We start from the raw sequence: 15,175 nt of genomic DNA on the forward strand, positions 1-15,175 counted from the left end.
CTAATACGAATGCGCGAGCGATAATCCGATTCTGCTTGATGAATCAGGGGCAATATCTCAGGTACCTTGGTCAGCTATTCTACGAAATCTTGATTGCGTTGCATGTACCAAACCATGACAGCAATTTTTATTGTCATTGTGAGAATTCATTTTTGAAGCTGCTCAGCAAGGGGATAAGGTTCAAGGCATATAGTCTACTCAAGTCTCTACAGATCCGTACACCTAAATACATAATCGAGTAAGGGGAATATCGAAAAGTATAGGTCTTCTTGAGAGTTTGACAGATAGAATGTTGGAGAGAAATGTTAGGAGCCTCCGATTTCTGATAGTTGATTTTAAAATGAGACAGGGCACCATAATATCAGAGTTCTTCCCTAAGATTAGGCAGAGAAGTTATCGGTGAGGTAATGTAAAATATTAGAACATCCATGAAGGTAGGCACTTTATAGGATGTACCAATAATCGTAACGCCCTGAATGTTGGGATTCTGCCTAATCCTACACAAGTGAGGTTCCAACGTAATTGTAAATATTAAGGGCAAGAGGGGGCAACCCTGTCTCGTGCCATTGGAGATCCAGAATGGGTCCGACAGAACTCCATTACCCTTTACTCTTGTGGAGTACTCTAGTACAATGCCAGTATACGTGACACCATTCCATCTCCCAAACCAATATGTCGTAGGATTTGCTCTATAAAACACTAATTCACCCAATCAAAAGCTTTCTCTGCATCAGTGGAAAGAAGCATGAGTTAATGCCTTTTGGGTTGCGTCCAGTGAATAAGGTCAAGTGTCTTGGTAGTGTTGTCTCTTCCTTCCCAGTTGGGCACAAAGCCTACCTGGTCTGGGTGAACCAGTTGTGAACCTTGGGAAGAATTCAAATTGTACAGACGTTCATAAAATTTACGGAATGTATTGGAGATGCCCCTTGGTATATGTTGCAAAGTACCCTCATTATCTGTAATCTTAGGAATATACATTTTAGCTCTTTGCATGCATAGGGCGTTAGCTAAACTCCTGCTACATTTATTACCGAATTCCAAAAACAATCTTCGGGATTTAGTCAGAGTGGCTTTGGCTTTGGGGTAACAGAGAGTCTGCAACTGTTCTCTGGCCTGTTGCAATTTCAACGTAACATCTTCAGACACATTCTGTTTATGAGCCAGCTCAAGATCATGAATCTCCTAAAGCAACTTCACTGTTAGCGCTTCCCTTTCACGTTTTATACGTGCACCATGCTTAATTAGGATATCCCTGACAAATAGTTTGTGTGCAGCCCACACCATAACTGGGTGAGAGTCTGGAGTGACATTCTCATTAAAGTAAAATGACAATTGCGTGGTTAGATCAGAAGTCACCACCGATAGTTTTTTATTTTAATAAAAAATGTTTAAAAAGAAAACAATGTTTAAATCATTTGTCATTTGTCATCAGGGCAGCAGGAGAATAGAAATGCAGTCCTAAGTAGATGTCTCATATAATTATACCACCTGCGTTCATCTTAAAAAAATTGTTATCTGTGATCCATGGTTCTCTTCAGAGGCAGAGATATTCGTGTGAGAATGCATTTCCTTTCTACAGACATATCATCTGTCCCTGGCAGTCTTCCTGGAGTTTTGCACTGCATTTAGAAGCTTATTTTCTCTTTTTTTACATCAAAGAAACTTCTTTACAGCAGGGGATCTAAGACATCACATTGGCCCAGCCTCCCTGAAATAATGAAAATAAGTTTAAAACATTCAGGTGTTCATTTGAAAAAAAAAAAAAGTATTCTTTTCTTAGAAATAATAATGAAGATTTGGCAAATGTATAAGAACAAAGGGGGGATTTTGATTATTGCTCAGCTTTAAAGATTTTAAAGGTAGAGGACAAAGTAAAAGGATGGGATATGTAGTGAATTTGACCTGTTCTAGAGAACACATTCATATATCTGACTGGTATTTAAAAAGTAACTTTACCTTTAAAACGTTCAAGCTTTTCTTTTGCTGCATTTTGTTACACATTCTTCTGATTTATTAGTTTGTTTTCTTTTTATGACTCTTCACACATATTTAAATTTATTGACAGCCTTGGATTTTCAGTACATGCACCAAGCCTTTATGTATAAAATTTAACATTTAATAGTCACTTTAATCACACAGAGCTAATGGTAAGTGCTAGGCATGTACAGAACAGCTAAAAGGACCTTTTGGACAACAGCAGCACATGATTTTATCTATCTAAAATTTGCAAGAAATACCTGCTTATTAAATGAGTTTGCTAACTTCTTTTTCTATTTTATTATTAGGATATTTTTACACCAGAATGCAAATTTAAGGAGTCTGTGTTTGAGAACTACTATGTCATCTACTCCTCGACCCTTTATCGACAACAAGAATCAGGCCGTCAATGGTTCTTGGGACTCAGTAAAGAAGGTCAAATCATGAAGGGCAATCGAGTGAAAAAGACCAAACCATCATCACATTTTGTACCAAAACCTATAGAAGGTAACCAGTTAATATCCTTCATTAATAATATTGGTATTATTATTATTATTATTATTAATATTAATAATGTTTGTATGTATTGATATTTACATAAAATATATATATTTCTATTGCTATTTTGCTAACTTTATTAATGAGTAATTATTTAAAAGAATGATTAGCATTAGATTTGCAAAATATACTGGTAAGTTAAAACTCCTATTGAGTTCATGGCTCAATATTGTATACTTTCAAATATATTCTGTATTAGGGCCCAGAGAAACTGAGCTGTGCCCTTGGCCCCTGCCACACATACCTTTTATGAGGCCATAGTAATATAGCAAGTTCTGATATTAAGCTGCATGTGACCACTTGGAGCCAAACAGGGCATTGTGGTGCATATGTTAGGCATAATAAGTGTCATTAACAAGCCTTTGAACACTTTATGGAATATATGCATATGCTAAGATAATAGAAACTTTACACAAACCCATTAAAAATTAAACAGAAATGAAGCTATGTAAATGTAACAAAAGTCCATGTAAACCATAAAAATTTAAATGCTGTTTTTGGTCTGGATAAGCACACAACACATCTGATACATACCAATTGGCTTCAATTCATTCAAGTGCCTTTCCATGAAATGTTCTCCTTAAAGTTGATATCAAATGGATAGATTTAGCTTTTTAGTCCAGGGTGTTTTATGTTTGTCTACATGGGGTGAATGGGCATGTAATAAACACTGATACGGAACAGAGAAATGAAATTGTGAACCTTTAAGGCTTCTACGGAACATAGAAATGAAATTGTTAACCTTTAAAGCTTTCATTGCCTGTTGAAAGCCAAGTTCTTTGAAATAAGTCATGTTGATATCCAGGGTGTACATTTATTCTAAACAGTCTGCCAGTCCTGTGATTGCCTTTAATTCTCCCTGTTTTCCTCACGTCCATCATCTTCTCTTGAGATTTTAAAGTGGGTGGATAACTTGTTGCATGCTATTTATATGGCAAACACTACTTTTTTTTTCTTTTCTAAATGTTTGCCTTTATATTAGACTTTTTATTGTACAAGTCATTTTGTCTTTCCTGTTATATAGAGAAACATTTTATTACCTTTATACACCTTTGTGTCTGATTTTTAAAACTATTGTAAACAACTCCCAAATATCTAATTTAAAAATACTGAAATAATAGTGTTTGTTATGGGTTATATAACAAATATTAAATGTTGGATTACCATGTTTAAACAAGGTATACTTAAGAATTTCCTGCAGTACACACAACATAAGTAAATATGATCCCACTTTGCAAGAATAAAATCATCCATTACTTGGCCCATGTAAAGGGTTATCTAATGCCCTTTTTCCCCAGTGACATATACTTACCTTTTCCTTTTGTTGTGCCACCCTTTTCAGCCATTAAAAGCAAAGTGAAATACATATGAGTATTTGACTAACCACCACCCATGTGAGTGTGCTAGATACCTTATGATTGGGATGGGGTTGGGGAAGGAACCCATTTTTAAAATGCTTTGCTATGAAATTGCCACATCATCATTGTTACTTTTTATGGCAGTCACTATTCCTGCTTTAGGATTTGTTCAACCTTTTTAGAACAGTGAGCTGCAAGAACTGCAATGGTACCAAATTTTACTTGCATTATTATTCTTTGTAACTTACACCTCGCTTGAACCCAACATGCATGAGTTTCAGTGCACCCCAATTCAACATATGCAACCAAACATTGTGGTGCTCTGCTTGGGATAAAATATGTGGATGTATAACTTGTTGTCTATTCTGCTGGATTAGTAGCCCCAATATTCTCCCCAGAATTATTTTAAGCAGGGTGGAAGAAGCTGTAGGTGGGTGCTGGCCCCTGTAGTGTGACAGGTGGTGCGCCCAGCTATGGGGCTGGGGCAAACACTGAGTGGGTGATTTATTTGAAAGGTTGTCTTAACTTATTACATAATAATGTTAGCAATGCAAACTAGTATAGATGCGTGTGACTGGTTCTTTAAAGTCATTCATTATTTTGGCCATGTAATGGACAAAAAGGGTCTGTTACCCCCCTAGTGGACAATCCTATGCTTCTCAGTAAATCTATGTACTCTGAAAAATGCAGGTTCACTAATGTTGTATTACCATCCATCTGATTAGTTGTAATGCAGACATTACAAGTAAATGTAAATAAAAGTAATGCAGACATTGTTTGGCCTTGTCTTACACCAGTCTTTATTTTAAAATGTAAAATGTAATCCCTGCCCTAAAAAAAAACTTTTTTTTTTTCTTTGCTTATCCACTGCATCTGACTTGCTCAGTACAACCTAATATCTTTATTGGAATTAAAAATAGTTTCCCACCTTACCATCTGATAATCACAGAATGACTCTTTTTTGGATGTTTTAAATATAACTCCTTTATTATGTACTTCTTCCCTATTGACTATAGAAGAGAATGATGGTGGCTAACACAGAACCTGCCATGAAAAATTTCAGGATTAATTTTGCCAAATCCAGAAGCCTTTCCCTTTTTAACAATTTACAGTTTCCATAATTTTCAATCTTGTTTATGGCACTTTGTTGAGCTTAAAATCTGTTTTAGCATTTTGAATTTGGATGTTTGCTCTGGTGGAAGTCGTTTTTTTTTTTTTTGTGAATTTCCCATCCATCGGTCTCTTTTTTCAAATGTAGAAAGCCATAACTGATTGTTTTTGACAGGGACATAACAAACAGCCCAACATTTATCGTCACATACATTGCCATGTGCATGCTTTTCTCCACTTACTCTGACACAAGGGTTTTTTTTAAGTATATTGTGGCAAGGTTGACTAGCTATTAGTATGGAGTCTGTATTCTACACTTCTGCCCTAGGAGGTTAGACAGATATGTTTGACTTGGGCATAGAAGAGTAACTCATTCTGGCTGCCAATAATACATTGGCCGGGGCAAATTTTTACAAAATCGCAGGGTACAAAGCAAAAATAATATGGGTCTCCCTCACCAAACAGAAAGTAAATAAAATGCCTTTGCACAACACTCAGTATCACAGTCATATAACACATTGCCTGACCTATATTATATATTATTTTCCACCAAAACTTATTTTGTTGTTAATGTCTGTTGCATTAGTGGCCAGTAGGACAACAGTAGAAATGGGAGAAGAATGACCAATTACCATAGTCAGTTGGAGGAAAAATGTCCCTTTTCATTGATAGTTAGTGGTTTGAACAATTCCCCTAAATTTTAGTCAGCGGGAGGAAAATGTTTAAAATTCAATTTTCTTCCCACTGATTCTCAACATGTGTTACCAACCAAGCACCAGTGTAAAGGAGCATTATTGAGGGCAACCAATTGACGTCTTCCAATTGACTGACAAACTAAGGACATTGGGGGTAAGTGGGAAGAAAAATGCCGTGTAATAGTAAGATGGAGGATGAGAATCTCTCTTTTGCACTGCTGTCAGTGAGAGTTGCACTACAGTCAGTTGGACATTCTTTCTTGTTTTGGTGTTGGTCAGACTAAGGAAGGCAGTTTCTTGCAGAGCCATGCCCTGTAGCTCTAACACACATTTTAAGCAGAATTCACTTTCATTTTTACTAGTAATCTTGTTGTTGATGACAAATTACCAATAACAGAGATGTTATGCAAAGCAAAGTAAATACTAACCTGACTCTATACATTACTACCTTGCTAGAAGGATTAGTGACAGTTGGCATGACCCATTGTTTTGGTCAGTGATGCAGCAGCAGGAAGTGACACATGTAGAGCCAGGTAATTTTTTCTTCAGATTTGCATAGTGATCTAGTCTCTGGAAAGTTGTCTCCAGTGCCAGAATTGCTGCTGTGACGTGACTCTAACAAACCCACACTAGACACAAACAAATATATCCTCTCACCTGAGCCATAACAGTAAAAAGAACACCAAAAAGAAAATAAATTACATATATTTAATGTAGTATACACAAAATTGCATAAACTACTAAATACATTCAACTACCAATACATATTACATACATATACATATGTTTCTCATGCTGGGATTCAGGACGGACAATTTTTACCAGACTGATGTAAAGCATTCTGTATATAATACCAGCTGTACAGGAAAAGGTAAAAGCTGTGTTTGAGTTTTGAACAGCATCATGTATGTGAACACTGGTCACATCCTCATAGACCCCACAGTACTGCAAAAACGCTAGTTCAGTATTCTGCGTAATTGGATTTTTTAAAGCTCCTTGATATCAAACAGCTTGAAATGTAAAGAAGCAAATGTATTCACTGAATTTACCCATACAGTAGTATATGTCCTGCACCTTCATCCTGTTTTATTTGAAAGAAAGATTGTGGGGAAGACCTAACTCATTTCTTACAGCATAATTACTCATCCTGGGTGCAATACATTCTCTTGTATTAACCATTACATTTTCTCATGTCCACCCTATCTTTCCTGTGCAGCAAGTCCCTACTTTTTACTTATTAACTTTTCCGTGATGTATGGCTGTGTGAGCAAGTCTCCTGGAGCTCTATATATAAGACTCAGTTTTCTTGTTGAATCAGTCTTTTGAGGAAACGTCCTTTTTTCCTTTATGTCATGCAGGGAAACATTTTTTTTATTTGATTTTTTTTATCACAATAAAACTCTATGTCCTGCATTTAGCAGCTGTGTCATCTGTGTCCCTCCCAAATGTGTACTGGATTCACCGTAGGAATGAATGGAAATAGGCAGGGACCGTGATGCTTAGTGGAAAAGACTTTAAAGATGTAAATCCATTTTGCTGAGATGTGTCTAAAACCATGTGAAGCAAGGCTGAGATCATGTACTTATGTGTTCTAAAGTGTACGATCTTGCATAAACATTTACCCCCACTGAGCTACCTTTTTCACATTTTATTTCTTTTTTGACTTGGAACAGAACTGACTTTCATTTGGATTTTACCACCTAAATTATGCAATATGCTTTACACTTGGAAGGTGTAAAATGCCCCATTTTTTTGCCACAAATTTGCATATAACAAGTAGTACTTAGTATTTTTATCAGTTTTTATGTCCTTTTCCCATGGGAGGAAATGCAAGCAGATGCCTTTTAAATTTTCATTTTAAATGAAATCTCCTCCCAGATATTTGCAACGGCAACAAGTATCAAGAGTAAAAGGTTTGACCTCTATTCTTGTTGCAATGACTGCCATACATTTTAGTAAGTCTTTAGTGCAGAGGCATAGGCAATATAAAACTATTATTGGTTTTACCTATCCCCTAATCTATTCAAAGTGAAAAACACTGTCACTATAAACAACAATGAAGACATGCATTTGCTGGTAGTAAATACATTCACCACCTCAAAACTTTTTTTTTGCTTCATTTAGAGCTGTGAGTTTTTTGGGTATATCTTCATTAGTTTTACACACTGTTTCTGCTGGTCTTTGGCTTGCAATATATTCCTGTATTGAAATAGGTTTACTGGGGCATTTTAGGATATTTAGTTCTTGGTTATGTGGTATACAGTAAATAGTTTAATGTAGTTTAATGTGTTTGTTTTTAAATTATGTACAAAAGCTACCCTCTAAAACAGGAATTTAGCAAAGCATGTTGTCTTGAAAGGTTTTTAAAAACACAAAAGACTTTCACAGAAAGCCATAAGCAGTGCTATCCGCTGCTTTCAGTGGGATGCTGAGCTCAGCTTGAAACGGCAACCACATAATTTGGAGCACTTAAAACTATGTGTTTAAAAAAACAAAATCTATAAATAGAACAATTAAGGCAGCATGATGTCCTCTTTCTTAAAGAAGTGAGGTAATTGCTGAATGAGAGAGTCAAACAACTGGTCTATTTTATGCAAAAGTTTGTCAGGAAGGTGGGCTGTTGCATATCATATATTTTTTATAGTGTAGGAAAGAAGTTATGGGTTTGCCCAGCTGATACCCCGGTGGCCAAAAGCTTTGCTGTCTTTCTTCTTTTCGGGAGTTATTTGGCAAAATTAATGGGTTTGAACTGAAGTATTATTACAGATATATTCCCCTCCACATATTCACTACCCCTTCTTTCCTGGACACCCAGGATCCATGCATTGATAAGGGTCTGGATAGAATACTGATCACACTGTTTTCTAGAGATTGTTTAAAGATTGCCCACTCAATTTTTTTTCATATGTTTACAATGATCAAACAGCAGAAGTTAAGCTCGATCCCACTACAGGATCAAACTCAATCCATATTTCCCCTTCTAACCTGCCAGCAGTGTGGCCGATCTGCTGCTGCTCAGCCAATCCAGTTTACACCCAATTTTCTGTATGTACTTGTACTGTACTAAAATCCCAAGCAGCGTCCTTATCCCTGCCTAGCTCTCTTTTTCCACATTTGGGAATATCTGTTCATCTTCATATTATAAGGGTGAGATATTGTTTAGCAAAAAAGAACTGGGCAGAGCTATCAGTGCTACTTTTTAGCTAACATTTTAGTACTACAATTTAAAGTATAAAATAGATATACTAATACCGTATTTTTCGGACCATAAGACGCACTTTTTTTCCCCCTAAAGTGGGGGGAAAATCAGGGTGCGTCTTATGGTCCGAATGCATATTTTTTTACTTAATTTTTTTTTTCTTGTTTTCCCGTGCGGAAAACCTGGTGCGTCTTATAGTCCGGAGCGTCTAATGGTCCGAAAAATACGGTATATCTGTGTAGGTTTTTATTTTCCCAGGTCAATGAATATATAGTAGCTGTTATTCGCATTCAACTGGGCTTGTTTTTGTAATGTTGAAGATGTTTCACAGCCTATACAAACTGCTTTAGTTGAATGTGACTATTACTAGATACTGCAAAAATTTATAGCTGTAACCTTCAGTGACTAAATTCAACAGTTAACACTAACTTTTCTAATATTAACAATTATACCATTCCAGCTTCGTTGAGAGCAAAGAATTCCCAAGTGAACTAGGAACTTTTTTTTTTGTATTGATTCTGTCTCCTGTACCTTTGATATTGATTTTAGACTTGTCATATATTTCACAAACTGACTACTAAGAAGGAAGATCTGCCTTCATTACAACCATGTCAGTGCTGTAGTAAGAAAAATAATAATTTTTGCATTCTTGGAAAATATATTTACCAAAATGAAACTTTTACTTGGAATTCATGTAATCACACTTAAAGTCTCATTCACACTTATGACTTATGACATACAATGGTAATGAAACTGAAACTGCAAAAATATAAATTATGACCATTATAAAACAGATCTTCTTATGCAATTCATTATTTCAATAAATCACAAGTTTAAATGGTGCCTTTTAGGCATGAAACCAGAACAACGTAAAGAAAGTGTTAACAGTGCTATTGGATATGACACCATAATCTCACCATACATTGTGTGAGCTCTCTTACAGCCACTAGAATTGACAACTAGTTTTAGTAACATTTTCCTTTACTGATCAGCTTTCTTTCAACCCTTGTGGAGGATACAGCCATCCAGAGAAGTACAGAGCATCTCCAGGAATGAATTGGGCTTTATGTAGTAGGCACAAATGCAGCATCAGACAGGGCCTTACAGTGTAAATCTACCACAGTGGAGCTGAAGGTTAATATGTGGGACAAATTTACAAAAAGTAAGCTTTAACCTGTCCCATATGAATGAGGCCTCAAGCTATGTGCAAACCTCTGTGACAAGCAGTCAGCAAAAGCAAAAATGAGAATTCGTCATGGTTGCAAGTTAGCAAAAGTTACCTTTTCTGATATTTTTTGGGGAAAAGCTGCTAAGCATAACCGACCAAGGAAATTGAAATACAATCTTAATACCAGAATACAGTAGGTAAATTCTACAATATATATATATATATATATATATATATACTTATTTATAATTTTTGGAATGAGATTTTCTTTCAGTTACATGTTTTTTGCTAATTATTTTTTTTAAAAACCTGTAATAAAAATGGAAATGTTGCTGAGCTGACATTGCTGTATATTTTGTTTAGATTGTTACTTCTTTAATTTGCCATTTTATATTTTACACAGGAATACAAATAAATGTAATCCTATTTATATCCTATTTATATGCACACAATTTAAAGTATCCCGTAAAAAGGATACACAAATTGGCTTCTAGTTCCTTTAAAAAAAGACATTTGTCCTTCAGGCAGATTATGTGTTTTTGTCAGGCAGCTGACATCCTGAAAAGATTAGTAGGCGATATTACAAATTCCCAGAATGTGATTTTCCTTATCTTTTAATATCCAGCAAATCAATTTAAAAAAGCATATACTGTGACAGGCTTGTTTTCTTCAATCTAGGTTAGAAACATACAGAAAAAACACATTGATCCTTGAATACAGCTTCTTCATGAAAATCTGCAGGTGCAAAAGTAGGGCAATAGCAACAATGTTTACTATGATCAGAACAACTAAAGATTTAATTAAAATGGTTTATGTTAAGGCACTGTGTCAGCCTCTGACTTTTTATAACCTAATATGTATTTGATGTTTTAGCAAGGAGATCTCCCTGCATTTTTTGACATTTTGGGCCTGACTTATTAAAACTTTTCAAGGCTTCAGAGGATACATTTTTATCAGTAAAACTGGGTGATCCAGCAAACCTGGAATTATCTGGTCCAGTATTCAAAACATTTGGTAGGTTATGACTTTGAGGAAATACATTTCAGGTACTAGATAACCCAGCTTCATTGATGAAAGTGTATCCTCTCCATTCTTGGCGAGCTTTATTAAATCAGGCCCTTTTTAGTTCCAAGTTTTAGATGTCCCTGCTCACTTTTGTGTGTTGCCACCCACCTTTGTGATTTCCATCGCCCACTGCTGCATTCATCATGATCTAAGATGAACACAAATTCAGCAAAGGGAATAGGACCTCTATCAATGCCTGTTCTGGCTGTACAGACCCAAAAAAGTGCAAACATATCACTAATCACCCCGGTAAATGTCAGTTTAAGTCGAATGACCCTTTAAATACTTTTAGGCGATTTATGTGACAAAGTTAATAATTTGTACTAACTTTTTCGTCCTTTTACACACTTTTTGTATGGGCTTTATTTTTTTTTTACCATCTTTTTTTTTTTTTTTTTTTTTTTTTTTAAACAAAGAGTTTTTTCATTTAAACATATACAAAATAGTTAAGTAACTAAAGTCAGCAAACAACAATATATTAACATAACAAAACCAACACAAGACAGACATACAAACAATCAAAGCTCAGACCCTTATGATGTTCAATAAATACAATACCACTTTAATAATTCTACTATCACAAAATGAAATCTAGTTTGATCTGTTAATAGTAACATGTTGTCTGTTTCTCAAACAGTGGGACCCATATAAATAATTAAGTGCTGCTAAAAAATGCCGGAAAAAATAATTTTACAAGGTCTCTGATTTTAGAAAATGTATAATTTTTTTGGCAGCTTAGTACATTTTACATTTCATAATGTGTCTTTTAGGGCTAGTGTAGATGAGTGTTTGAGATGCATTGCCCTTCAGATCTGTTGGATTTAACCATATTTGACTAGAAGCAGCCAAGCAAGGTAAAAAACACATTTTGTAAATGTTATCCTCCTAATCTGCTGCCAAGGCAATAGCCTAAAGGAGCTTTGTGATGAATGTGGCCCTGACTGGAACTGTATGTAAAACTACTTTTAGTACAAAGAAAAGCTTTACATCAACTTTTCAAACCATGTTTACTCAGCAGCTGTTAAAAACTATTCAAGCTATTTAAACTTTACTTTTTGGGTACATTTTTTCATTTTATTAAAAAAAAAATATATACAGTATTTATATATATAATTATATATATATATATATATATATATATATATATATATATAAAAACAGTATTTACTTCTTTATCTATTTGTCTATTTCTGCTACTACTATCACTGGTGGTAATACTTTTACTGTCAAGGTATTACTGTCATGAAGCAGGATGAGAAAATTGATACCTTCTATAATATTATGACCTTTTCTAATAGCTAGTATAGACACTGGGGAAATAGAAAGATATAGGTTACTGTAGCAATATAGTTTACCCATGTGTATACTAGAAAAAAATGGACTTTAATAGAGGCCTGTGCCTTTAAACCTTTGATCGTGGTCAGAGATGCTTGGCATGCTACTTGACTGTCTGTGTGATTTGTGTATTTCTTTAACATCTGTACATTAATTTGCCTTTCTTTTGTGCAGGAGCTTCTTGTAATTAAAACCAGTCACTGCTGCTCTTTTTCCCTGTAAAGGGTAAATGGTCTTGTCCCGTTTCTCTGCCTAGTTTTGTTAAGGCAGCGTATGGACCTGGTTCCCCCCATTTTCTTTTTCATTTTTCAAAGGCATTTAGTGCACAAAAACTGCTATTATATCCTTTGTTGTTTTGAAGATTACATTTAAATAAAAGTTTGTGTGGTAGGCAGGCTTTTTAGTATGGCCCTGATTGTAACTACTTCTTCTGCTAATGGATAATAATGACAGCATAGAGGTAAATAAATAGATAGGTAGATACTTTTGTTTATGCTTCAGTTTTCTAAAACCTAAAGTGTACAATTAGAGTATTTAACTCAAGCTAGTTTTACACATCAGATTAAAACAAAGCACATAATACCTAATGGGACCAATAAAGTTTGACCCCTAACTCTGTACAAACTAATTGTTTTCATTTGTTTTGCAGTGTGCATGTACAGAGAGCCATCACTGCATGAAATTGGAGAGAAGCAAGGACGTTCAAGAAAAAGTTCAGGGACACCAACCATGAATGGTGGAAAAGTTGTTAATCAAGAGTCAACATAGCCAAGATCCTGCCCTGTCCTGACAGTGAACCCGTTGGAAAGTCAGAAATGATACATATAAACTGACATGACAGGTTCTGCTGCCTACGTTTTTGAACTCAAGTTCTTTGGATAGAACAAAGAAATGGAAATTAAATTGCCTGTGCAATGTTTTAAACCAACCAGAAAAATATGAAGATAATACTTTGAATCTGGACTCCATTCATACTTTATGCAAAGTTTGCTGTGTGATCAAATTAGTTCCCATTTCTGCATAAAATGTATACAATAAAGATATTACCTTTAAATGATGACAAAGTTCTGGAGAAATGAATCTAAAACAAAAAAAAATAACCAGACAAGGCCACTAGGATGATAATCCTACTTTTCAAATATTCCTGTTTTAGATTTGTGTCTATCTATGAAGCATATCTGCTTTGTCTGTACAAATGCCATCATATGCAGAAAGCGCAGGCATACATTTATTTAATTTATTCACAAATGAAGAATTTGCAGAATTCACAGATATGATAGAGAAACAACTCCACAACTGTATAAACCAAAGAATCTACTGTCATTTTTAAAAGTATGTATTTTGAAACAATAGTTCCAAAAACTGATGAAAGTAAAATGATGAGGAAAAAAAAACCCTCCCTATTTTGGGAAACTTCAGCACCACTGCCAGGACAGAAAAAAATCCTAGTAGGTGACATGTCTCCTACCTCCCCCAAATGCAGCACTTGGAGCCCAAGCACTGCTAAATTGGAGCAGGGGACATGCCAATCACTGTGCAATTGCAGATTTTGTCAACAATTATTAATAATGGTGACAGTGGTGAGGATCAGATAGGTAAAAGAGCATCTATATTTATAGAGAAAAGATGGGGGAATTCGGTTAAGAATGTTTTTTTTTTTTGTAGCAGGCTTGCTTTATAATGAACATTATTTTTTTACATTGGAAACTAAATTCTACTTTGGGACACACCCTTTGGAATAAAATTTGAATTTTTCCATGAAGACATCTAAGCATTAAAAATAATTGCAGATTATCAGTCATTACATGTGGCGGCTTGATCAGTTGTTTTTTTTTCAGGTTAAAATAAACCTTTATAATAAAAAAAAATTGTGACTGGACAGGTCCTCCTGGCGTAATCCTACATGTTCATTCAGTCCTAGCAGCCCTCTGGGGAATGCCAGGATACACTTCATCAAACAACTCAGTTTAATGTGGAAAAAAAGATTGTGAACAGGCAGGTAAGCAGACCTGAGGTGACCTACTGCAATACAAATCCTACCTGCTCTCATTTTTTAAATGCAGAGCTACAGCTCCACTCTCAGACAATTTCCGCAAGGAAAGGAACTTGTTAATCTTGCCAGAAATATAGTGTCCTTCTAATTATCTGATCTCCGAAATAAACTGAACTGAACAATAAAGCCCCCTTCCTAATTCATAAGCAGCAAAGAGAGGAAGTTGTGTTTATAGTCTAAATTAAAAGAACAGCCTATAATTATTAATATTATTTATAAACAGGATTTATATCATGTATATAACATATTACGCAGCGCTGTACAATAAATAGAGGTTTCAAATGACTGGGAGGTACAGACAGTGACACAGGAGGAGGAAAGGACCCTGCTCCGAAGTAGATTACAGTAGATTGAGAGTTATTGGCCTTTATCAGGAAGTGTTTTGTCTGCAAGATTATCAGTTAGATATTGAAAAAGATCCAGTGCAGTCACCACATCTAAGCACTGCTAAGCTACAAAAGTTTTGGTTTGCTCCTAAATCTCCCTGCTGCAGTTTCTGGCTCTGTCACATCCATGATAAAAAAAGGAGATGGAACCTTTGTAAGGGTGCTGTAACTTTAATCTCTGTTTGCCTAAAATCTTAAGTGTAAAATGTTAAACACCAAGAGTTCTAAAAGCTTCTGGTTGATTAAGCCCTCACCTATATCTGTTTAAACT

The 15,175-nt window shown here is 35.2% G+C and overlaps 1 protein-coding gene across 4 annotated transcripts in view; it reads left to right on the top strand.

Moving 5' to 3' along the window:
* Positions 1-14,310, top strand: part of FGF12 (fibroblast growth factor 12) — a 264,552-nt gene extending 250,242 nt beyond the window's left edge. For all 4 annotated transcript variants that reach the window (XM_072408230.1, XM_072408229.1, XM_072408231.1 and 1 more), the window contains 2 exons: positions 2,286-2,484; positions 13,115-14,310. In XM_072408230.1, the coding sequence (XP_072264331.1) occupies positions 2,286-2,484; positions 13,115-13,233 (318 nt within the window). In that variant the 3' untranslated portion in view covers positions 13,234-14,310. The remainder of the gene's footprint in view (positions 1-2,285; positions 2,485-13,114) is intronic.
* The last annotated feature ends 865 nt before the right edge of the window (positions 14,311-15,175 follow it).

This window comes from Pyxicephalus adspersus, chromosome 4, assembly GCF_032062135.1.
Source record: "Pyxicephalus adspersus chromosome 4, UCB_Pads_2.0, whole genome shotgun sequence".
Classification (NCBI taxonomy): Eukaryota; Metazoa; Chordata; class Amphibia; order Anura; family Pyxicephalidae; genus Pyxicephalus; species Pyxicephalus adspersus.